Below are 24,636 nucleotides of genomic sequence, written 5' to 3'. Positions count from 1 at the left end.
TTGAACAGCTTAATGTTGCATGTGAGTTGTCTTCTGTTTGCAGACATCTGTGGACATGGATGATTGTGATGATAAAGCAATCGAATACCCTGATACAAACTCTAATGTAAGTTTAACTACCAAATCCAGACTTGCTGTTTTATAAAAATACATGGTTTTCCATGGCTAACCATAGGTACTAAATATGACAATAAAGTGAACATGACAGTAAAGACAGTGCATACGCTTTGGAAAAATGCAAGTACGTGGTATAATAAAAGACATCTCTATTCATACTTTGTGAAAATAGAATGACTTATTTGGAAAGATGTGGCTCTAGGGGGATTTTCTGTCTAGCTTTTCGTCCTGGTCTTGTCATGTGGGCTATTGTCCACCAGAGGGTAGTATCCGTCCCCATTTGGGTCCTGGACAGATTATTTGTGCTTTTCTTGCCTTATTTTTTATGTATTTTTATTTGTTTTACATAAAACGGATCTTAAAATCAAGACATATATATGGACCAAAAGATGAGTAAGAAGCTTAGAAACATCTGTAAAAGTAAAATGTGATCGCCTTATATCTACAATGTAATTATACTTAATAATTACAAAGTTTTGTGCTTGTGTGCGTGCTTGAGTGTATGTGTGTATATGCATGTATCTGTGTGTGCAGAGCTTTCATGTTGAACCAGATCCACAATTATAGGCTGCATTAGCTAGCCCATCTATCTTTCATACTCATAACTCAATCATGTTAACTTGATTTTGAATCCATGGACCTCCGTTGAGCAGCTGTCCTGTGTGGCTCACCTCAGATCAATATGACATTTGATTGTATTAGCTGGAGGATCACTGTCTGCTCCACTTTGGATCAGTTTACTGTTCTGTTTCTGCTGTTCTTCATCCTCATTTTCTCTGTCATGTTTGTTGTATTTCTTCAGTGTTGTAAAAGGGAACTTTGTGTTGATAACCATAATAGAAAACATATTTGTTTTATTGTTGGCTTGAATGTAGACAGTGAAAGCTGAGTCATATTTCTTCATATTGATATTCCTCAGTCGATACGTTTTTTCTAGGAGGTTTCAATGTAGCTAGCCTTTTTCTCTACGACATGATTGTTCCATGGCTGGAGTCTGTTATCAGACTACACACACATGCATTAACTTACACAAGCAAACACACACACTTATAGACATACAGTGTTATCCGCCTGAAGGCATCAGATTACCCTACCTAGGCTACATTAGCACTAAAAGCCAAGCCTCTTATCACTAATTGTTCATTAGGGGCTTATCGACTGTGTGTCTTTGTGTGTGAGTGCGTGTGTGTGAGAGAGTAAGTGTGCAAACACTAATATGGCCAGAAAGCATCATGGTGTAGACCAAAATAATCATTTTTAACCCAAAGATTTTAAGGGTGTAAAATTTGATCTCTACTGAGAATTTATTTCCTGCAAAATACTTTAAAAAAGCTTGTATTCATTGTGGTCAAATATAGACATTTCTAAATTTGTCCACAATGAATACAAGCTTAAACTTAATGTTGTTTTGCATGAAAATCTCATGAGTAAGAATAACAAACTGGTAATTGTTATCATTCATATTACTTGCTAGTCATTCAAATTGCCACCTTTGGTACTTTAGGGTCAATAATGACCTCTTTGATCAAAAATGTTCTTATTTCTTATGAGACCTTCAAATAACATGAACGTTTTTCATTTAGGTTGCAAGCAAGAGACAACATTAGTATGACATGTACATGTGAAAAGAGTGGATTTTTAAACCTTTGTAAAAAAAAACAAAGTTGAATCTGAAAAACTTAATGTTCATAAGCTGAATTAATTTTGTTTGTCATAAGGACAAACTGCTAGAGTAGTGCTCCATGTTAGAGTTGAAATGTTTTTATTACTGTGATGTTCACAAATAATTAGATTTCACGTGTCTCTATATTTTCAGGGTCTGTCCTACACCTTGGGTCAGTCTCAGTCAGTCACTAACGTGTCCAAGATGTCTCCTAAGGCCGAAATAAAGAAGAGACGGGCCCCAGCACCTCCTGAGGCTATGACAGTGACCAGCTGTGTGAGAAATCAGGTGAAGGAATACAGCTCAGCTAATTGTATTTGCGTGTTACACAAGGGTGGCGTATTAAAAACATGAGGTATGTACGTATGCGGAAAGGCGATCAGTTTGACCTTCCATTTTATTTTGGATGTTTTCGACTGGGATTTACCATCTCAAGGACACAGTGACCTGTATTGTATACAATAGTGCAACAGTTCCCTGCAGTCTCATTATACTGTTATGGCAGCATGCTGGGAAATGTTATTTAGCAACCATTGCCCTTCCATTGTCCTCATGATAATAAGCTTGTGTTTTTGAAGTGTGCTATCAACAAGATTCTTTTTGCCTCAGGACAACATAGAGACCTCTGTGTTCTTTTTTTAGCCTAATTAGCAATTAGGGAAAAAACTGTAAGAAAAGCGATGTGAGAATTTTCTGAGTCACTGTTAATTAAAAACAAAACCATTTAACGGAAATAAAAGCTTTACGCAGCACTTTCATCCAAGTTTATACATTGAACAGTTGAGTGTAGTTGTTTATCTCCGGGCTTGTGATCTCTTAATAACTACCACCACGCAAAGTGTCCTCTCATTTGCTTAAAAACACAAACTAATAAAGTCCCTCTTTTTTTTAAGACCGTTAATGCATTACTAGACTGAAATTTAATACAATCCACCTAAAATGGGGTGGAGGTTGGTCTAATGAAAGCCATGCATCTGACCTGAAGTTGAAGCCTCCACAACTGCATGCTGAGTTTTGATGTGTTTTGACATATGACAACCTATGCTGTAAATAACAATGTGTATTGACTGCATATCACAACAACGATACAGTAAGTGGATGGAAGGTGGAATGATTTGCCCAGTTGTTAAAATGCATCAAATATTTTAATCTAATCACTATAATCATCAACAATTTTATTAGTTAAAAGGTCAAGTTTAACTTTGCTAACTGTTTATTCCTTTGTGTTTGGCTTCTGTTAATATTTTTAGAATTGCAAACTGTGGTTGTGCTGAGGCAGAAGGCAACAGTTATTTGTACATGTCACTGAAAATACTGAGACAACTTATGTGTTGCTATGTTTAGCGACACATAAGCGATTTGGGAATTTTAATTTTGTCATTTTAATACTTTATCCCTTTAATCATGGATGCCTTCCCCGAAATGTGTACTGATATGATCTTGAAGTCTGAAAACTTTGTGCATGTCTACACTTAGCTGCATTTTGGTATACATCAAATGTTTTATAGCACAGTCTGCTTGGTGTGGTTGGTCAGTTGAATGGTCTACAAACAATATTTTTCCCTGGTTAATGCAACTTATTCCATTTGTAGTTCTTAACAAGGTAAAACAACCGTGGAAGATTCTCAGTCATCCAGGTCATGTTTAAGGATGAAGAGTTCTGTTAATAACAGGGGTAGCATTTTTCTGTAAAGCAGGGGGCACTTCCTGATTTTTTGTAGAATTTTAAAATCACGTCGTCCACATATTGACAGGTTTAATGATTTAACAGAAGAGTCAGGTGTCTGAAAATTGAGTGATTTTGTTGTGCAAAAGTGGTTTTAAAGGATTTAGTTTGATGAGTGACATACTGTAGCAGTTGAGCAGTATCCCATGGGGCTTTGCAGATAATGAGGGGTGTATGAATTGGATCAGCAGAAGTTCATTTCAAATCAAATCACATCAACATCATTTCCAACTTTTACTTTTATATGGAAACTGGCATTGCACTTTCTAGAGGTGGTATTAGTATTGGTATTAGACTACAAAGAGAGAAAAAAAACTAGCACACTTTTCCTGTCAGCATAAAATCACATTATCCTGGGCAAATGCAAGATCCAGTGAAACCAGATGTCACGCTATTCTTTTCAAAAATAATAACTTAACAAGAACAGGTATGTCCTTAAGGGATGTGCTGGAAGTTGGCCAGCTTACACACGGACTGATGATTACATGTACAGCATGCACAGTTGCATATTGGTGGTGTGAACAGGATCGAGCACGTAATAACAGGTTGTCTGAGGACAGCTTCCAATGATGACTCAACTCATTATAGACTTCCCTCTGTCCTCAATAAGCTTAGGTGATCAACTACTGGCAGCCATTGGGATGGAGTAATGAACAATATCATCATATTGTGAGATATTGGGTTGATGACATTGTTTTAGTGAAACTTAATGCTTTAAATAGCCTTAAGAGAGTTAGCTCAGGGCAGCTAATTAAATCATCATAGCTAGTAGCTCTAATTTGGCAAACTTTTACATGGAGCCATTCAGAACCTCATTCCATTGTTTCTGCTCTACTGCATTTTGCTTCTGGCATCTTTGTGTCATCTCTAACATGTGCTTTGAGTGAACTAAGGTTGAGCTTATTTTTATCTAAACATGTCATGTTTAAGGGAATCGAGATATTTGAACGCTGATTTCAGTATGAAGCTGCGCAGCGTGTTTGACTCAATATAAAGAAGATGTCTATAGCTGTACTTACATGGACAGACAAAATGGATCATTTCCATAGGTACCATGACTAAAGACATGACTTTTAGTCTTAGTCTTTTCGTCAGCTTTTACAGTTTGAATCATTGTATCTTTGTTGTTGTTGAGATGTGTCCTGGTTTTAATTTTAAATCAGAGCAAACCCATTTTTTAGTGAAAGCTTAATTTGAGACTAAAGGAACGCAACAAAACTCAGTCTGCAACACTTTGTCTTCTCTAAACAGTCCCAGTTATAGTTCCTGTACATTGAAAAAAAAATGAGATGGCTTTAGCTTTCATTTACAGTAAAGATAGAATCTTTACCTAATGTGATGTCTGAAGAACAGAAGATTGTGTAGTAAGCTGAGATTGGAGTGCAGTGTTTAAACAAACAGAGTTCATCATGAAGTCAGGAGACTTTGCAGTTTTTTTATGGTAAAAGAACAATAAACTATGTGTGTCTGTCCAGTCAAGAGCAGCACAATAATGTTGTGGAACTTTCAGTTCGCAAAAATCACACAGTACAAAGCAGTAGATAAATTCCAAGATTTTTTGCTTGACTTCTCAGGCCCAGGAGGAGCTTATCAAATCATGTGTAAAGCATATTTGCCTGTTTACCATGTCTGTTGCGTGCACAAGAAAACTGGGGACAACCTAGGTGAAGTGGAGAATGAGAGTGGATTAGGCACAAAATAGACAAAGTGAATCACTGAATTATGTATAGACGCAGAAACGCACAGTGACGTTAACACCAGGTCTTATGAGGGTTTAGATATGTGTATTTAGGTCTCACGACAATAACGCTACACATCGCAGGGTTTTGGTTTTCCAGTGCAGCATGAAATCTGGCACAGTTTCAGCGCCACCATGACCTTACAAAAGGACACAGCAGGGTAAAAGTTTAACCAAGGACAAACAGCTTTGGGAGGTAGAAGGTTAGGGAGTAATAAGATCAGTTTCAGGTAGCTGGCTATCTATAAATCTGTGGGAAAACCTGACCTGTGTCTTTAAAGGGATTACCTGTAAACACAGGCTGCTTGCACATCTCCTGCTGATGCTTTTATGAAATAAATGTGACTTTTTGATTTGATTTTGTCATGAAATGTTAAAACAGAAACTACCATTTTATTATTTGCTCAAACAAATGTCATACTGGTTATATGTAGTACATATGAACAGTATGCAGACCTGTCAAAACTGATGTAGGCTTACCTTAAAGTAAGTATTTTAGAAATGTATTAAGAACAAAGAAGTCCAGAAGATTTAGTGAGACAATATGTCCAAGTGTTTTAATCTTTTGTGCTCAAGATACTTAGATACTTCAGGCTCAACATCGTTCAAATGATGTTTTGATCACAGTTTACTTCAATGATCTTATGCAGAAGGTAATTTACATGTTTGCATTGTTGGTTAATCGGGGAATGTTGAGTCAATGTGTCCAAAAAGTGTTGTGTCCAAGAAGTGTTGTTTTAGTGATGTTTGTGGTTAGATAGGCTAAGCCTAGGTAAGATAATAGTTCTTGAGAGAACACAAACAAATGAGAAAGCAATGTGAGCATGGAGAGAAAAATGTAATCCAGGTTTTCCTGACGTGAGAGGTTAGAGGCCGTTTGGAAGCCATATGACTCCACTGTATGACCATGAATTCTCAAAGATGTTCTGTTATGTCCCTTTGGGAGAAAGCTGACTTCTGTTGCCAAAGAAAACAGGAAGCCTGTTCATCACTCTTTCGTCCTTTGTCCTTTCTTTAGAACTGCTGTTTTCATTAATTTGAGCCATAGCTGAAAATAGCAGGTGCTCTGGCTCTTGTTCGACAGTGTACTTTATCAGAGCTTCCAAAATGTCTGGCTGTCGGCCAACAAACCAACGACTCATCAAGGTTCATCCGGTTCCAAGATGTTTCCTCAAATAAAGTCAGATTGTAACCCCACTTAACTTTAAAATGTTACAGGTTTTGTTTAGGAAAAATACAATGGCATTTAGTTCTAGGTCCTTCAATTTCCCCATGCCAGATGATTAAAGTGTTATACATTGTTAACAGACCTGGTATTTGTAGTGAGTGATCCCATTGCATGTAGACGGGGTTAAAGACGGCACACGTTCACACATAGGATTAAAATACTTCCAGGATGCTTCTCCACCGCCGTGTGAGATCAGGTCTGACCTCCCCTGCTCTGTATGGGTCTGGTTGTACTGATATTCTGTCACTTAGATTGTGTGTGTGCCAGGCAGAGAGAATAGAAGAGAAAAATAACCAGTTATTAAAAGCTATATATGCTGTATGTAACATTATACATATATATGTTGTGTGTGTGTGTGTGTGTGTTTGTTATTCTCACTGTGAAAGTGGAAGATGTTAATCCTTTCTGATGATTGAATGTGTAAATGTCAGCATAGAAGCACAGCCACATGTGACCTAAAGTCAACTTTCTATGTGTGCTTGATTGATTTTTGGCACCATGGCTTATCATTGTAAGAGTGATTGCCTCCTATCCACTTATCCTTTATTCATACTGCCTTCTTAGTTTTGGGTCCAAGCCTAAATCTTAGTAATCAGCATTGTAAAGTGTAATCAGTTTAAATGTATGTGCCAAACCAACACACCGTATCAGTGCTACACCATCTGAATAAAACAGCATGATTTATGTGCTTCATTTTTATTGCTAGTTATAATTAAATAAAATCTGCATATTGCTTTACCATTAGTTTCATATTCTATACAACAAAAATACTTTAAGCATTTACAGAGCCACTCATATGCATATGCCTTTAAAATTATAAGCTTAACATTTATGGAGCTTATCATCAGCATCTAATGGAACAATATGCTCTATACCCATCAAAACAACCAATAAAATTTTGAATTTTGTCCCTAAATTCTTACTTCAAAATGATTTTATGATGATGTGATCCAGGTTCTTATGTTATTTTTGTTAGGATGATTCAACCTGAAATTGTAATTATTTATTACATACTGTATTGTAAGGATCAGGTAAACCACCACTTATCCACTCTAAGCCACAGGCAGATGGATGTGAGAAGTTTGCCTTTTGTGGTGTCTGGTGTCTGTCTCAAGGTAGTCACTATAAGCTGCCTATTCTTATGCACTGACCTTGAACATTGTGAAAGTATGAGTTAGGGGCCAATAATAGGGGAACTTGTCACCCTGCCATGCAGACTGTGTGGGACAGGATTTGTTTGCATGTGAAACTGTCAGAAAGCATTGTAAATGACACCAACCAGGACAGCTGGAACAAACAAACTCAGTGAAGCTATTTTTGTGTCTGGCTTAGTCATTTGTGGCATTGTGTAAGCTGCTGTGTAATTATCATTTGTAGCAGACATAAATTTATATCAGTATATAATAATGACTACCCATAGTTATCTTTAACATACACCAGTTTAGAGCTGAAAACTGCTGACACATGGTCCACTCTATATTGGACCAAAGCTGAAGCAACACACCTGTAGTTGATGGTTACTCCTTTACTATAGACTCTGTTCTGCTCAGTTCATACTGTATGTCACAAGTTGTACTGCCTACAGACTCACCAAACTTTGCCTATGGGCACATTGGCATTAAAATGTAGAAGAAAAAAAACAGTTGAGTGGTGAATACCCCACCTCCCATTGCTAGGAAAACTTGTTCAACCACAATCACTCGTAGATTAGATTGTGAAACAACGGGAGTCAAATTATGACTAACATCCAAAAAAGTACTTTTCAATACCAACTGTTAGAAATACATTTATTGTTTAAAATTACAACATTGATGTCGTTAGATTCAATCTAGCATACCTTTTCCAGTTTGACTATTTTTTAGATCTTAAAATGACTATGATTTTGCGATACACACAAAAAAATGAAGGACAAATACAACACATGAAGAGAAGGTGTGGAAAACCTGTGAAATTTTGTGGGTTAGGGGGACAAATGAGCCAACAATGAAATTGGGTCAGCGGTGTGTACGTTTACCCTCAGCAACCCTCTTCAACGCCCCTCTGTTCCATACGCTTATTGTCAAAACTTCGTTACAACGTTTTTCAGCATACATTCACAGCCTTGATATGTCTGTTGTGTAACCCACATACACACACACATATGCTTACTGTCCTACAGTCCACTGTTAGGATGTTTTTGACCTTACTGCCCTCACAGCACTGAGACAGTTCAGCTTGTATTATTATGTCTGACACGCACATACATATATACGCGTTCATTTGCACGCACACGCATATATAAAAAAAGTACTCGAGCATGCGCCGATTCTCTCACACACATACAGTGTACACACACACACAGTCTATTTAACATTCCACATTAGCGCTGTAATGTTGCTCTGTTACACAGCCCCTCACCCATCAAGAGGCCTTCAAAACAACTGATGAATGGTCACGCCACCAGGTTGAAGCCTCCATGGGTGGCCCTATCTGATCAACATTTTCCAACATGGGGCCCTTTGCCTCTCAAACCATAGGGTGGAAAATTTAATGGACACACTAGACTGTCATGGCATGGCCTTTAATACACTTTTGTGTGACAATGCATTCCCTAAAACATATAGACATGTCAATTTATTTCTCAGTTTTCTAAGCATTGGATACATCATCAATTTAGAGGGGACCATTTTAATAGATAGATCTTACCCCAGATACATTTTGATACACTTAAGCAGCATATTGTGACTAGGCAAAGCAGAAAAAATGAGCAATCGAGCAGATTTATTTTTGTTTAATGAGGTGGCTTAATGAGAAAATAAACACCATTTGCTGAACATCTGCCATGATAACTTAAGACACACAAGAAGTGGATAACAAAGACATTGTAATCAAGATCTTTCTTTGCTCTTGGTCTAGGAATTAATGTCAAAACAAACAAAATTACTTTGCTATAAAAACAAGGAAGTCAGTTAATGAGAAGAATGGGTGATGACATCATTGAAGATTCGGTCGATCAATCTCAATTCACAAGGTCTTTGCTGCTAATTTTGCGTAGCTGTCAAACATATTTTATTGAAATAATATTTATAATATAGTAATATTAAGTTAATAGTGATAGCATATCATTTATTGGCATCCAAATTGGTGTTGCATGTTGCACATTTGCAAAGATAGCAAAGAAACCTACGGCCTCGAAGATGTTCCTTCTACCAGATAGCAATCAGAGTCCATGCCTGTTTCCAGTAATAGCACTCACATACACATGGCAGCAGCACACAAATAAACCCTGCAGCCCACCTCATTCCATTTCACTGTAGGAGATACATTTTCAATATAATGTAATTGCACTTAAGTACATTCGTGAGTTTGTTTGTCACACATAAAATCATATGTGCATATGTGTTGAGGCTGCAGCTCTCTTCATTTCATAGCGGGGTAGGCGGTGGTCTTATGTTTCACTCTGCAGGGAACACACATGCACACACACACACACACACACATGCACACACATCCATCTTCATGGGCAACTCAGTCATCCATTTCGACTTCAACTTTGGCCCACATCACTGGAGGGTCTGTATTCGTGTATGTCTGAGTGTGGGAGAGGGGAAGAAGTGGGAGACCAAGGAAGAGAAAGACAGCCAGTTGGGGGCCCATTTGGATTTCCATAGCATACCATGCAGTGAGTTCACTGAGTTCATATGCGTGAACCCAGTTCGCCTGCAGTAAGGCAAGGTGCCCTGATCTCTCACTCATTCTCTATCTGTTGTCCTGCATGATGCAACTCTACATTCAGCAACATGACAAGTGGAACACCACAGCAATTATTTATTTATTTTTTTTACAAAAGACAAATGCATTGTTTAAACCTGTCTTTAGAGCTCCAATTTTAAAATAGAGGCAACATCCATGTCTGTGTCTGTGTCATACATGCAGTCTGTCTCAAACTAAGGATTACCTTTTGATCATTTACATTATATATGTGTGTGTGTGTGTGTATGTGTGTATATATGTATATACGTAATTCCAGAAATGTTAGTTTTAAAATTAAAATTTTGTGCAGCTTCATAAATACAAAAGAATTAGTGTTTTAGTTTTTGTATATTAGTATTACATTAGAAATGAATATTGATGTTAAACGTATATATTACCTTTGCAAGGAAAATTATTTTTTGCTTTCCTTTTGCTCTTTAAGGTTACGTTAGCAAATTTCGTTTTGCAGACTTTTGTGTTATGAAAGATGAATTGATCTATTAAAGAAACAATTGTCACATTTTTCTCAGCCTTATCAAGGCCTTCTACAACTTGTCAAATGGAACTTGCAGATTGCGTCTCTGCACACACTTAGCAGAATTGTACATCTCTTAAATGTCTGAGCCCAGACTTGGCTGCACTTCAGGTCTGTCAGAGGGATCAATGATTATACCTTTTGTTATTCAGCATCACAGTAAAGGTCATTGACCACATTGATAGATAAATACATTTGAATGCTCTATTCAGCTTATCAACTGTAACCCTGCCAGCTGTTGTTGATATGTTGTGTATAGGATAATTTGAAGGCAATGCTGGTACTTGGATGGAATTTAAAGACCCAGAGGGCTGCCAAACCCCCACTCGATTTAATTATTCAGTAGCTAACTCTACCCATGTTGTGGCAGACTGAATTTACAGGCTGATTTATAGGTAGACCACACACAAAAAGAAACACCAACACATGCACAAGGTGCTCACATCACTTTTTTAAATCTCTTTCATTAACGTTTGCTTGCTTTCTTTTAGATTGGACTTGCTGTAGAAAGTCAACAAAGGAAAAGAAAAGCTCCAGGTCCCCCTCCCAACTTATCTGCTACCACCCTGGGATCTGATGACATTTCAGCTTCTGCCAGTCCTCATTACCATACTTCTGAGACACCAACCTCAGGCACCAAGTCGGCAGAGTCAGTCCTTGCCTCCTCTACCATTGTGATAATGCAAACAATTCAACCGGTCCCCACTAAAACACCAACACAACCTACACCCACCAGCTCCCCATCCACAGGTAGCAGCACCACAGACAGCCTGGCTGTCCAGGATTCCAGCTCTGAAAATGATGTTTCAGACGATGATCTGGAGATGGACGGTTCTCAATGCAGCACCCTCACCAGCAGCACAGCCAGTGGCTCTGTTCAGGTCCAACCCACTGAGAAAAGCTCTAGCTACAGGATGGAGAAAGTCAGCACATTTGCCACCAAATCGAATCAGGATTCGTCTTCAGCCAGCAGCTCCCGATCGGAGACTGAGTCAGCACTCAACCTGAAAATGGAAGAAGTTGAAAACAACAGACAAAGTGCAACAGGTAAATATACTTACATTAATCACTCCTAATCTTACTTTGGCTAGGTTACAGCTTGTGTCCTAATAGTAGCAGAAAAATGAACATGATAGCATATTCCAAAAAATCTCAAGAAGTGTAAGTGTATTCCAACTGGACCAAAGATATATTTGATAGAACACGTTTTCTTAGCTCGATGCAAGTGTGTCACTTACCTGTGGAACACATAAGAACAGGATGCACAGTTGGCAGAAAGCAAGTGCGCAGAGACAGTGCTCTGTGGAATGCTTTACTGGAAAACATTTGGTCTTGCCATCCACTTTGGTGCTACTTTGACACATTGCAGTGTCTCTGCTTCATTCAAATTCATGTTTCATGAATGGTTTGACAATCCTAAACTTTGCCTTCAATTTCCTCAGTTCTCAATCCAAATAAATATCATTGGGATTAATTTTGCATTACATACTTGTCTGTGCTAACTCAATTAAAGTAGCAGGTGGCTTTTGAATGACGCAAACAGCGATTGGATCCCATGTCAATTGTTCTGATGAAGTCAGATTTTTGCTTCGCTCTACATTATCCCTCCAAAGAAGAAAATACAAGATTACACATTTACTGAAAATGTGTTCAGGTATTATGATATTTCTACCAAAATACTTGTACCTGACAGTTTTGGTATGAATTCATTTTATTTTATATTATACTTATGCATTTTTCAACCAGAAACTGTGGCTCTTTTTACTCTATATCAACACCCACCTATATGTGTTATAATATATTACACCAGTTACATTTATATGAACTGAATTGTGAACTTTTTGACACTTTTTTCTTCATAACACAGTATAGAATCTTTCCTTTAAAAGGGAACTGATCGTGGATCACTGAGCCATAGAAGGTCATTGTATGTTGAGAAATTCAAACCTATAGGCATTCAAACGATCGCTAACATTTCTTCATTTCTAATCTTCTTGAAAAGTGACTTAACTTGTTCCCTACAGCGCTGAGCTGTCAAACTGCAGCAGAAGAAGATTGCGATTCATGTAAACATGTCTGCATGCATGTCACGGCTAAACTACAGAAACCTGGTTTCATCTTTCTATCTGTGATTTTCTCTCTTTTTACTCCTGATGTTTTCTTTCTCTGTCCTCATTTTTCTAATGTGGACTGACAGATATGAAGTCGCAAGCACCCATAATAGAACTGAACAGACTTTATGTGACTTTTTCCTGTTCGTTTATTGGTCTTGATGAAACCTATAGCTCTGACAGAGGCAGAGATGAAAGAAGCGAACTTGGAACAGAGATGAGGAAGGTTAGGGTGCCAGACTGCAGATCAGAAAAAAGAGCCTGAGAAATGGGATGGCAGGGAAGCAAAGTAGAAATAAGACCACTGGGGAGGACTTAGGCAGATGAGAATAATGGATAGGGAGATAAAAGCAGGAGGATGAATGAAGAATGAGGACGTTTGTGTGACAGACAGGATAGAAGAGACATCAGAGAATCATTAATAAATTCATAGACTAAGGACATGTCTTTTCATGTCCTTACACTTTGCTGATCTGGCATCACCTTCTGTCTCTTTATGGTTATTCTATAGCTGCTCATGTCTCCACTGTTCACTGTACATGCTTCTACTTTAGAATTCCTTCAGAAATAGACACTTTCTTCATAAAAGTTCATTTGGTCCTGTCTTATTCTCTGTCCAATTTTTAACTTTCCACATTTTTTGGAATGTTTTTCATTGTAGCTGTGCTGTGTTACATATGAACAGTACATATTCGGCACAAAATGAATATTTGTTCGACAGGTTGGGGCTAGACAACTGCACCCTTTGCATCCATACAGTGCATACTGGTGTCATTCTGCTTAGATAGACAGACTGAAATCTGTACAGTACAAGTTACCTCAATGGAAGGACTAATTTTATCACAACATAATGTTTTGTATATAACAATTGGAGTCAAAGTCAACTCTGCTGACAATATTACACTTACTATAACACCAAATTGAAAAACAACTAGTATGCATTACATTTTTTGATCATAGACTTATTTTCTGTGTTTTCCCTGCCCTCAGTGAGGCTGGTCTGACACAAGCTGGGCTTCTGACCTGAAGTTGAAGCACGTTTGTGCAGTGTATATTAAAGCAACAATAAGGGGATGGACTGTGGAATTATTGTTGTCATTTTGTTCATACTTAAAAATATGTATTTTGATCAATATAAATGTTGTCATTTTGTTCATACTTAAAAATGTGTATTTTGATAAATATAAAACATTAACCTATGTACATATATACTGCAAGCCCACATAACAGTGCACATGCTGTACAGTATATATAAAGTATACACTTCTCTGAGGTCAAACTTGAAATGATACATGATACTGTAGCAAGAAAATCAAATGGCAGCGTAAGGTAAAATGCGCATATCAATGAGAATTAAAAGAACATCCCTGTCAGATGTGCAGTGATACATGATCCCGGGGCATTTAATATATACAGTACATCAGCAATATTTGTTTAGTTGCCATCTGTTATCAGATCAGCATATTTAAGACGTTTCTGTGTAATTTTATGTGATACAGATTTGTGTTTTTAAGCAAGTACAGGTGGACAGGAGGGGACTGTTAAGTGAATTATTGGACTTGATTAAAGATGAAAAAATAAGTATTTGGACTTTATGTGTGTGTTTGGGTGGAATCTACAGGCAAGTGTTATTATTGCACAGGGTTCACCGTACTAAATTTCATCATCTGAACTCCCTAATATTTTCAATGACAGAGCAAACAGATAAAGCAGCGTGTTGACAGCTCCTGCTGACTTAACAGGCTGATGCAGAAGGACATTTAAGGTAGCTGTTGTACAACCCTGTCCTTTTACAGTAACAGTAACTTTATGCCCTACATGTCATAATGTTATTTAGATTGATTAGTCAACATATTTTGTGTTAACCAAGTCGAAGTTTTACAAATGTCTGGTAAACATCAAGATTCTCAAGGCCAAAGTATATATTTTTTCTTCTTCTTCTTCTTCTTTTTACTTATAATTTAAATCTCCCTCACAATCATGCCCATTATTGCTGCCCTGCTCCACCAACAGGAACTCCTGATCAACAAGCACCTCCTAAACCTCGACGTTGCCCAACCCACGGACCACTGCAACATGTTCCCTCTGCCTCATCCACTCCACCCCCGCTTTCCCCTCCCATTGAGTCTACAGGAAATAAATCCCCAGAGAGTCCTATAGAGATGGAAGAAACGGCACCCCAGTGTAGGTTCCAGATGGTCTGCTTCTCGATTTGACTAATTCCTGGTCTTTCTTTTCTTTCCCAGAAGCTGCCTCATCCTCTACTTTCTTTTCTTTTTTTTTTCTTTCTAATATTTTTGTACAGCTGATGTGAATTTGTGAAAGTGTCTGTCTTTACAATGTTTCCAGTGCTTTGCCCTGACATGACTTGCATCTTTCAGTGAGCAACCTGTGCAGCTGAGTTGTTAGGTTAGTCCACGGGGGGTTAAGGTATTTCATATCTATAAATGTCAAACAATAGTCCCTGTTATTCTGCCTGTCCCGTAAGTCAAGGCTAAGGTCAACACCAATCACCATAGTAGATTTTATGTTGTACTAAACACTACATAGGATTATATTACATTTGCAATGAAAAAATGTGGCACCTTACATGAGTGACCTTTATTCAAGTGTGTGGACCTGTTCCCATATATTCACTGCAGACATGCTGTATCTGTGTTAAAACACATCTGTTCTTCCCTTTCTCCTCACCCCTCACCCTTCTCTGTAGTATACTGCTGTGGACCTGTACGTCTGCGCTCCAGTCACTCCTGAAGTGTCCACCTGGCCTGACCCTTCTTCACCTGACTGTCCATTCTCTCCCATTTCCCTTTGCTTCATCTGTGAACTTTTCCTTTCTCTTTTCACTTTCTCTTTTAAATTTCTCAGTATTTACATTATTTTACTGTATATTCTCTGTTCAATATTCATTTTCCGTTAAATGGTTTCTCTTGTCACTTTTAGAGGCCACTTTTTGGTACTTGTCTTCATCTGTTTTAGCATGGTTTTAAATGTATAATATTTTATGACAGCTGTTTCAAGGAATATTTAGTGTGTGAACTAATGTTCTAAAATATATATATATATATTTTGTTTGTTTTAATCTTGAACTCATTGCTGCCTTTCATTGATTATGTATGAGATCAGGGCTGAGTTAAAAGCAGACTGGAGAATGTGGTAAGAATATACAATGACAGCAGAGCTAATCCCTGGGAGGATCGGGTTCAATGTGATTGATGAGTGACATGCTGAAATGAGGTTATGAGGCAAGGCCACGCAATATCTACCAGCCAATATTTTGGTGATGTGATATCTGCAGATCAATAGCTGTAACGTGTATGTTTTCCCTGTACCTGGTGTTGGAGATCACAGTAGAAACTGGAGATGGGAGGGCATGTTGCCTTTGGCATGAATATGGAAAAGGGTGATCCATCAATGACACTAGTAGAAGGAGCAAGTGTGTTTTAAAGATGTAGTTCTAACATTAGTCTGGAAAGTTTTGTTTTTTAAAGAATGTTCTTAGATGTCAATTTAAAATATAGTATTTCTCAATATACATATAAGGTTAACAGTCAGCTTACAGTAATTAAATCATTTCAAAACACTTAAAAATATCAAGTTATTTTGTCAATGTAAAGTGCTGTTATGCATAGCCCATACGTACAGTATACTGTATGTACTGTAGTTTTGGTTGTGAGAGGTTCAGGTATCTGTGGTTATTATTTAGCATATTAATACATAATAATGGAATAATTGTTTTGGTCATTGAAGTTTATCTGTTGTAGTCTTTCTGATATCTTTAAGCTCAACTATTTTTAGGTCAGTCATGTATGTTGAAAAATGTCAGGCATATTTGATGAGTGAACCCAGTTTCTCTCTCAGAGCTTTTCATTAGCGATTTATAAGTGCTCTTGTACCTGAGTTGAATTGCTATGGAAAAAACAACATTTTAAATAAAAGTATAAGATTATATAGAATGTAATACTCTGATTCTTCCTGGTAACTTGGAACAGTATTGAATTTTAACCAAAATGTCTTGAATGGAGGAATGATCCAAAGGTCACATTGAGTTATGGCGATGTGAAAACTTTGTTTACTTGTGTAATTTTTGCTATACAGACAGGGCAAAAACTAGTGTGAGAGTGTGTGTGTATGTGTGTGTTTGTGGCCGATTGTGGCTGTAGCTGGCATGACTAAGCTGTTGCTGGGAAGGAGCTTGGAGGACAACCCTGTGAGTCATCACCACATCTCCTGGAACTGACAGTTCTCTCAACACCATTAGGACTAGGCCCAAAACTGACAGGCCTAGTGCACACAAGCACACACACACACACAGACATGCTAAAGCACAAAGCATGTCCAAATGCATGCACACACTTAGACACCTGGTATCACTAACCGTGTCACTTGCTGCTAAACTCATTTTGGAGAATTCTGTGCTGGCTGGACTGTAGAAACTTAACAAATGGTGCATTGATTTTTATTATCTTGGCCTTGGGTTCAGTGAGATCAGAGAGAGATTAAATAACTTCTCAAAAAAAAAAAAAAAAACCCCACAGTACTGACCAGAGCATGAGAGTGTGTAAGAGATGAGAGGGCATGAACCAACAGTGTCTTTCACTGGAACCTAAAAGAGTACTGTAAAAATCTAATTAAAATGAGTTATTTACAGTAAATCCACCCACACATCATTAAAGCTGTTTTATCAGACCACAAGTGGTTGTGCTCTGGGCTTGTGTTTGTATATTTGGCTTGTGTTTTCTGGTCTGTATGTGTGGTGAATGAATGTTGAAACTAACATAAATACATCCTCAATATATTTTTTTAAATGTCTCTCCTCACACACTGCTTTTATTTTGTCCACTCAATTTTCTTTAGTTTATTTTTCTTCAAAAACATTACAAAATACAACTTTTTTTAAATTATCTTTTAGGTGCAAATAAAACAACGCTGTAATGTATTTGTTATCATATTTGAAATTTTAGATGTCAGTTGGCTTCCATTGTATGCCATGGTGGGTTTTTTTTTTTAAATCAACCAAGAGACCACCTAATTAAATAACTTCAAGACAGAGAATCTGCTCAGCAGATGCTACAGCTTAATATAATTTTACCTCTGAACTGCCAAAGACTCGGGTCATAGACAAAACAGACAATCCCTCCCTGTCGCTGTTTCTGTTTCAGTCGGGGGAGAGATCAGGGGGGTGAATAGGGTGACCAGGTGTCCGTCTTGTATACAAACCAGTACAAGTACTTCAATTTGTGTATTTGCTGATTAATGAACTGGAAGGTTGTGTTATACTGCAGAGCTTTATGACCAATAGTGCATTTCAATGGAAAACGCTGTCTCTATGTTTCTAGTTAATGTCACTTAAACTGTGCAGCATTTGTAGCATAGTTCCAGGCTATAATAAACAAATTAACTCACAGTGGTGCTAGATTTAGCTGATTCACAATTTACTTTCATTGCATGGTGTGATTCAACAGAAACCTGTGTGAAATAGTTTGATAAAACTTACTAACAGTCAAAAAAGTCATAGGTCATAATCCTGATCCTGACATCTCTCTGTATTCTGGAACAGCTTGGCTCCACTCCATGCAGAGCTCTGCAGTCAGGGGACACAATGATACTGAAACGCCTGAGGAGGAAACTGTATCCCTCAACAGCAGCAGTGGTAGCAGCTTGCCAGACCAAGGTTACGCTGCCTCAGAGGGCATGGCAGAGGGTGAAGACTCGGGCATTGTCAGTTCTCCAACTGACACCCAGCCCACATCTCCAGATGGGAGTTTGTCTCTGGATGGAAATAGCGGAGGCGGGGGAGAAAGACTTCTGGGACCAGTCCGGGACAATTCCAGTGACAGTGATGAGGGATGTGCCACCTGGGGATCAAGATGCAGGTAGAAAAAAAATCCAAAACAGCCTGAGAGAGATGATGCATTGTAGTTATGGGCTTATGGGTTGTAAATAAAGATGAGGGAAGAGAGTAATTAAGCAGAGCATTCTAGAGTAATGTATTTGATTTATGATTTATTCCACTGTGATGATTAAAATCCTCATTCATGGTGGTGAGACACATTAATGCACTGCTGCTTTGGCCTCAACAAAAAGACTGTCTACCTGACTCATTAATCTGTCTGGGCTCCTGCTTCTGAGTATGAACTCATCTCTCTTCCAACTCATATCCATCGTCTGTCTCAGATCACTCTCATTACTGTCCTTTTTTATGACATAATCCATTTTAATTGTTCCTAGTTTCCTGGCAGCAGAAGTAATGCATGTACTATTTAACCTTGTTTATAATCTCTACGCCTTGCTAAAAATACGATCTTCAGCTGAGTGCTAGCTAAAGTATTAATGGTCATTTTCCTCCTGTATTGTCCTGCCATAGAGATTTTGTTTTGATTTTTTTTTTTTTTCAAGCAGAAAAAGTATTCTGCATGTGTTACAGTATTTGACATCTAGCCAGTGCTGGCTCCCTCAACCCTGAATGGGCTGGGCTTTATAAGTTATGGTTTTAGTCAAGCATTCAAAGCTTTTTGTGGAAAATGAATAATGCCACACAACACTTTTGCACCTTTAAAAGTTGCTGTGAAATTGTCATGGTAGAGTTCCCAGACGCAGGATCCTGGATCAATGCTGTTGCTCAGAGAAACTTTATAAATCTTTGGTCTGGCCTGATGCTGCTGGCTCCTCGGTTTTCCAGGAAACCACTATAACCTTGTTTTCTCAGAAACGTTGAGGAAAAGGAGACCAGCCCAAATCTCTTAGAAGACAAATTTTGTTTGGTTTGGCTTCCTTGTTGCAATTTGTTATGGCTAATACACCACTAACTCATGGTAATGCAGCTTTGAACCACTGAAGAGAGCTGGGGCTGTTTGAACTGTGGTAATATTGTCTTTGCTGTGGAGTGTGTTTTAAAGCCAACACTCTCCAATAAAAACAAAATTCGCATTTGAAAAAGAAAGTCTTTTTGGGGCAACAATAACACTTTTCTGTTCCTTTTTTTCTCTTGCTGAACTGTATTTAACCTCTTGGTTTTCAATACAGATAAGTTATTGGAAATAAGTTGGTAAAACAGCTGTTCAGTTACATCTGGTTTAATCTGGTTAATGATACTGTTATGCCAAGCTTTCTCAATGGAGAAGGACAGTTATGTTAATTACAATCTTGGAGAGAAAAATTGTTGATCAATTGCTATCGGGTGCTAAAATTGGAGGCTGACCTTTACAGGATTATGGATACATTGTTAGTAAGGTTTACTGATGTTGTTATATTAATCCTAGCTTGTACTGTATAACTGGATGAGTCATTTTGTGTATTTTGATGTTAAATTTGCATTAAAATATGCAAAAGTGACAGTGTTTCAAGAAGCCCAAAACTAAGGATTAAAAAACAGTAGAAACTGAATGAGAGGAGGCAACGTTTAAATTAGACTTGCATTTGTAAGTTACATGTAAAACCAGTACAAAATAGTTAGTTAGTTAGTTCGCTTTGTACATTTTTTACGTGGCTGCGATGATTTTTGACAATAACTGTCTGCACCATCAGGCACAATGGCATCAACCTAGAGGCAAAGTGCAAAAAATCATCACAGAGATATGAAAACGACCCGAACGTCACAGCCAAGGTCCATCAGACTTTGGTAGATTTTGAAGCAGGACTTTCAAGTAAGGAGTTTTTTTTTCTTCTGTCAAAATATCACTATCATATATCACTGTCATATTATGTACCAAAACCTTTTGCCCTTCATTTTTAGACCACATTGATATCGCCTCTTTTAAGGAGGCTTCCTATAACGTGTCCACAGACAGTAATGAAGTGCCAGTGTCTGTAGTGGACATGGATGTGCCAGTCACAGCCATAGATGAAGTTCTGGAGGACTATGAAATGAACATTGTTGAAAATGAAGGGACATTGGTGAAAAAGACCATATCAGCTGGTAGCAAAGGTAACAATTTTAACTCAACCTCATTTTTTACCTCATATTTTGTGAAGAAAACCATTTTTGTCAAACCAGTGAAAGAATGTTTTATATTTTGTTCATCTTTTCTCTGTTTTCCCTTTTTTTAAACAGGTCCAGAGTTTAGTCACAAGCTCACCTCAGAACTAAAGAATAAGAACAACAATGCTCACACAGCTAATGATAGCAGCAAAAAAAAGAAAACTACTAAGCAGCCACCTCAACTCAAGCAGCATGGGAACTCACCACTGAACAAGTCTAGTGTTGATAAAGAGGAAGATAAGATATTAGAGATAAAAAGCAAAGCCAGGACTGATTCAAAGAGTGTGAAAGAGGATAAAGGAGGCTCAGAATCACTAATGAAATCTCATGTTGACAGGCAGAAACACAGCAAAAGAAGGAACAGCAGACCTGATGGTATCAAAAGCGATGTTCAGTACTCTCAAGAGAGAAAACCAGTTCTACCACTAGAAAGCCAGATAACAGAAAGAGTCAAAGAGTCACACAGTAAAATCACTCAAAATGTTTCCTCACGCTTTGGTATGAAAACTTTCACTGTGGTTCCTCCAAAACCTTCTGTTATTCATGATGATACAGAAAACTCATTAGTCACAGAAAATAAAGGTGCCATTAAGATCGATGATCAAGGAAATATGGTTAAAGTTGGAACAAATACAGAACATTTTGGTGGTTTATTGGGATTTGAAAATAATGGCAACGAGCAAACTCCTCTCCTTGGAAAAGCCAAAGCTTTTTGGAGTGTATGTCATGAAAGGCAAGAAAGTTTAGTGGCTCCCAGCAAAAGTAAGTTGAATAAAACCAAGGAAATCACGGATGAACCAAGAAGTACACTAATTATAAGTTCAGACAAGACATGGAGGAATAACAATACGGAACACCATCAGACAGCAACAACAAAAAGTGTGGCTTATAAACCCACAGAGAGAGTCAAACCTGCAGATACTGTTAAAGAAGAAACTAAAGTATCAACAAATGACATCCATGTTGCAAAGGAGTTAAAGGTGGAAGGCAAGACGACAGTGTCCAAAAATATCCAGCAGCCAAGTAATAAATCTCTTCTTCCAGCTGCACACCTCCCAGACCTGAACAGAGACCTGTCTTTTCTCAAACCAGCGAAGCGAACGTCAAGTCATTATGTAGCGTCTGCCATCAATAAATACACCCCACAACCAACTGCTAAACCAAACCCTGTCCGTCCTGTCTCTGACTTCTCTGTTTCTGTGAAAAATCAGAGCACTGTCGTCCAGAGATCTGCACGGTCTATACAAGTAAATCCACACCAGTCTTCCCAGTCAGATAATAAGCAGAGTGACTCTACTTCTAAACCCGACCCTCCTTGTTCCAAAAGGTCCATAAGTTACCCAGAGTATATGTCAGATGGCCAGAGAGATTTTAAAGAATTGAATGCAGAAAGAGGAATATTTAGAACTTGTGCTGGATCCTCAAAAGAAAGCGTATTCACACTGGAAACAGAAACTGTCAAGAATAAGCAGAGTCATTATAATGGCCTGAACCAAATAGAAGTGACCGCCAACAATGACAGAGACAATATTAGACGTATTGGTCTCAGAAGCGCCAAGGCTGCACCGAGCAGCTCAACTCACTCTCCTGTTCAACCACACACTGCCTCTCAGAACACTGCCTTAAATGTAAGTAAACTAGAATCCACTATATTAATATTCTGTGTACAATGTAGTATGTACTTATACTGCACCACCTTTTCTGCAGGACACAAAAGACACTATCAAGGTAGCCAATCGTATAACACCAGATGATAGATCGCAGCCTTCTGTCACAGTGTCTGACAACTGTATATCACAGACAGTGACAGTGTTTGGGCCAATTAAAAAGTTCAGGCCAGTGATTTGTAGATCTGTAGAGAAGGAAACGTCTCTGCACAGCAGTCTGATGGAGGCGATCCAGACGGGGGGAGGCAAGGACAGACTCAAGAAGGTGAGACGTGGAACAGTGCATGAGAGGAGAGAAATATGGGATAAGGTTTAAAAAAAGACCTCACTACCAATTATAGAAACACACAGTTCTTAAAGAAGAAATGCTGCAGTTCTCACCTCATAGTGCTGTTATTCAAGGTCACTGAGTACTGTCAGCTGGAAAAGACATTTGTCTCATAAAGACTGAGCCTTTCTGTCCTTGTCATTTTAAAATACAGCCAGGTTATTCAAGCTTTGGGAGCATTCTTTAAAACCATGCTTTTTCTCTCTAACATACTCAAGATATCATTACAAGTGACATGCAATAGAACAAGTCATGAAAGTGTTAGACATTATTCTGATGTCCCTTTTTGTGTCTGTTCGTTAGATTTCAACTTCAGGTTCCAGTTGTATGAAAAAGCATCCTGATGTTGAAGATGAGAATGAAAGGTCTGCTCTTCTGGCTGCCATTAGGGCCCAAAGTAGCTCAGACCGTCTGAGGAAGGTAATGATTCGTACTGTATAAAAATATGACAGCCAAAGGGAAGGGGCTGGAAGAGAATAGTCTCTGATTCAGGACACTCACGATACCCACTATACTAAAAATAAAACTTAAAGATGAATACTTATCCATGCAAAAATATAAGATAAAAATAAAATGGAATATAATTGTCCTTTTGAAAATAATTGCAAGCTTCATCTGATGACCAAACTTGTAATGTGAAATAAAACAGAGATTTCTTCCTATTACACTTCAGTTGCATCTCCAAAGCCGACCTTACAGCACATTATGGAAGCATGTGAGCCTATTTCCATCCATGTGTGTTGACTGTGACCTGTGCAGTAAAAGGGCAGAAATCATGCTGCTACAGCTGAAACATCTGTGGTCCTATTCTGGGGGTTCCTCACCAGATTTGAAATTTCTGGAATGTTGCTTGACTAAATGAGTCACATAACTGTTCTCAAAACACTTCTCAAAAGAAATGTGTTAATGGAAGAGATAACTAGAGAAAAGTGACATTACATTATTATATTACATGAAAATGTTTTTTTTTTTTAATCATAGTCTGATTAGGGAAATTATTATAAAAACGTCTTAGAGACCAAATCTTATATAGCGTCAAGTCAAATTTCAATATATATATATATAAATTATGTAAATATATAATTTATATTTTAAATGTATTTATAATTATATTTAAAAATATGTGCCTGTTAACTGGGATTGGACACACTTTCAAACTTTTCAAAGGTAATTAACAGTTAACCTAGAAAGGTATCTCAAAAACAGCATTGAAAATTCTGTCAAGTAAAGTTCTGGTCCATATAAATTATCGACTGCCACAGTCATAATAACAGAGCTCAGGGTATCGCTGCACATACACTTTATTGAAGCAGCTGGCCTCTTACCCATGCTTTTGTGTCTATTGTCTTTTCTCTGCTCTTTGTTTCTCCCAGACCAAATGTGAGGCAGCTGATGAACTGGACATGTTCAGGAAGACAGCATCACTGAAGGAGAGCATCTCAGAAAGTCCATCCTCTCCCTCCCCTTCTTCTGCCTCGGCCACTTCAACTACTGTCTGTACCGCACCACTACCAGCAGCACCACCTCCTCCCCCTCATTTGTCCCAGGGTAAACCGAACCCTGTTGGACGTCCAAGTGTTAGCTCAGCCATGAACCCTGCTATGGCCAGAGAAGCAATGCTGGAGGCCATTCGCTCTGGATCTGCTGCTGAGAAGCTAAAAAAGGTACAATAACAGAACAAATCATCTGTTTACACCACAGACTGGATGTGATGAAAATATAAGTAGAGTTTACTGTTTTTCCCACAAACCAATACGGGTATGACTTATTTTCATTTCTGTGCTCACCATTACGGATTACTAGTACTGAT

The 24,636-nt window shown here is 38.1% G+C and overlaps 1 protein-coding gene across 11 annotated transcripts in view; it reads left to right on the top strand.

Moving 5' to 3' along the window:
• Window positions 1–24,636, top strand: part of cobl (cordon-bleu WH2 repeat protein) — a 43,397-nt gene that overhangs the window by 16,874 nt on the left and 1,887 nt on the right. For 7 of the 11 annotated variants that reach the window (XM_008323909.3, XM_025061402.1, XM_008323911.3 and 4 more), the window contains 11 exons: window positions 44–106; window positions 1,934–2,068; window positions 11,231–11,786; window positions 14,864–15,034; window positions 18,411–18,726; window positions 20,378–20,496; window positions 20,586–20,777; window positions 20,904–22,459; window positions 22,539–22,763; window positions 23,130–23,246; window positions 24,200–24,490. In XM_008323909.3, the coding sequence (XP_008322131.1) occupies window positions 44–106; window positions 1,934–2,068; window positions 11,231–11,786; window positions 14,864–15,034; window positions 18,411–18,726; window positions 20,378–20,496; window positions 20,586–20,777; window positions 20,904–22,459; window positions 22,539–22,763; window positions 23,130–23,246; window positions 24,200–24,490 (3,741 nt within the window). The remainder of the gene's footprint in view (window positions 1–43; window positions 107–1,933; window positions 2,069–11,230; window positions 11,787–14,863; window positions 15,035–18,410; window positions 18,727–20,377; window positions 20,497–20,585; window positions 20,778–20,903; window positions 22,460–22,538; window positions 22,764–23,129; window positions 23,247–24,199; window positions 24,491–24,636) is intronic. The other 4 variants (XM_017038020.2, XM_008323912.3, XM_008323913.3 and 1 more) reach the window with 3 other exon arrangements.

This window comes from Cynoglossus semilaevis, chromosome 13, assembly GCF_000523025.1.
Source record: "Cynoglossus semilaevis isolate Cse_v1.0 chromosome 13, Cse_v1.0, whole genome shotgun sequence".
Taxonomy (NCBI): domain Eukaryota; kingdom Metazoa; phylum Chordata; class Actinopteri; order Pleuronectiformes; family Cynoglossidae; genus Cynoglossus; species Cynoglossus semilaevis.
The sequence above is the reverse complement of the archived record's forward strand: the minus strand, read 5'-3'. Positions and strand labels throughout refer to the sequence as shown.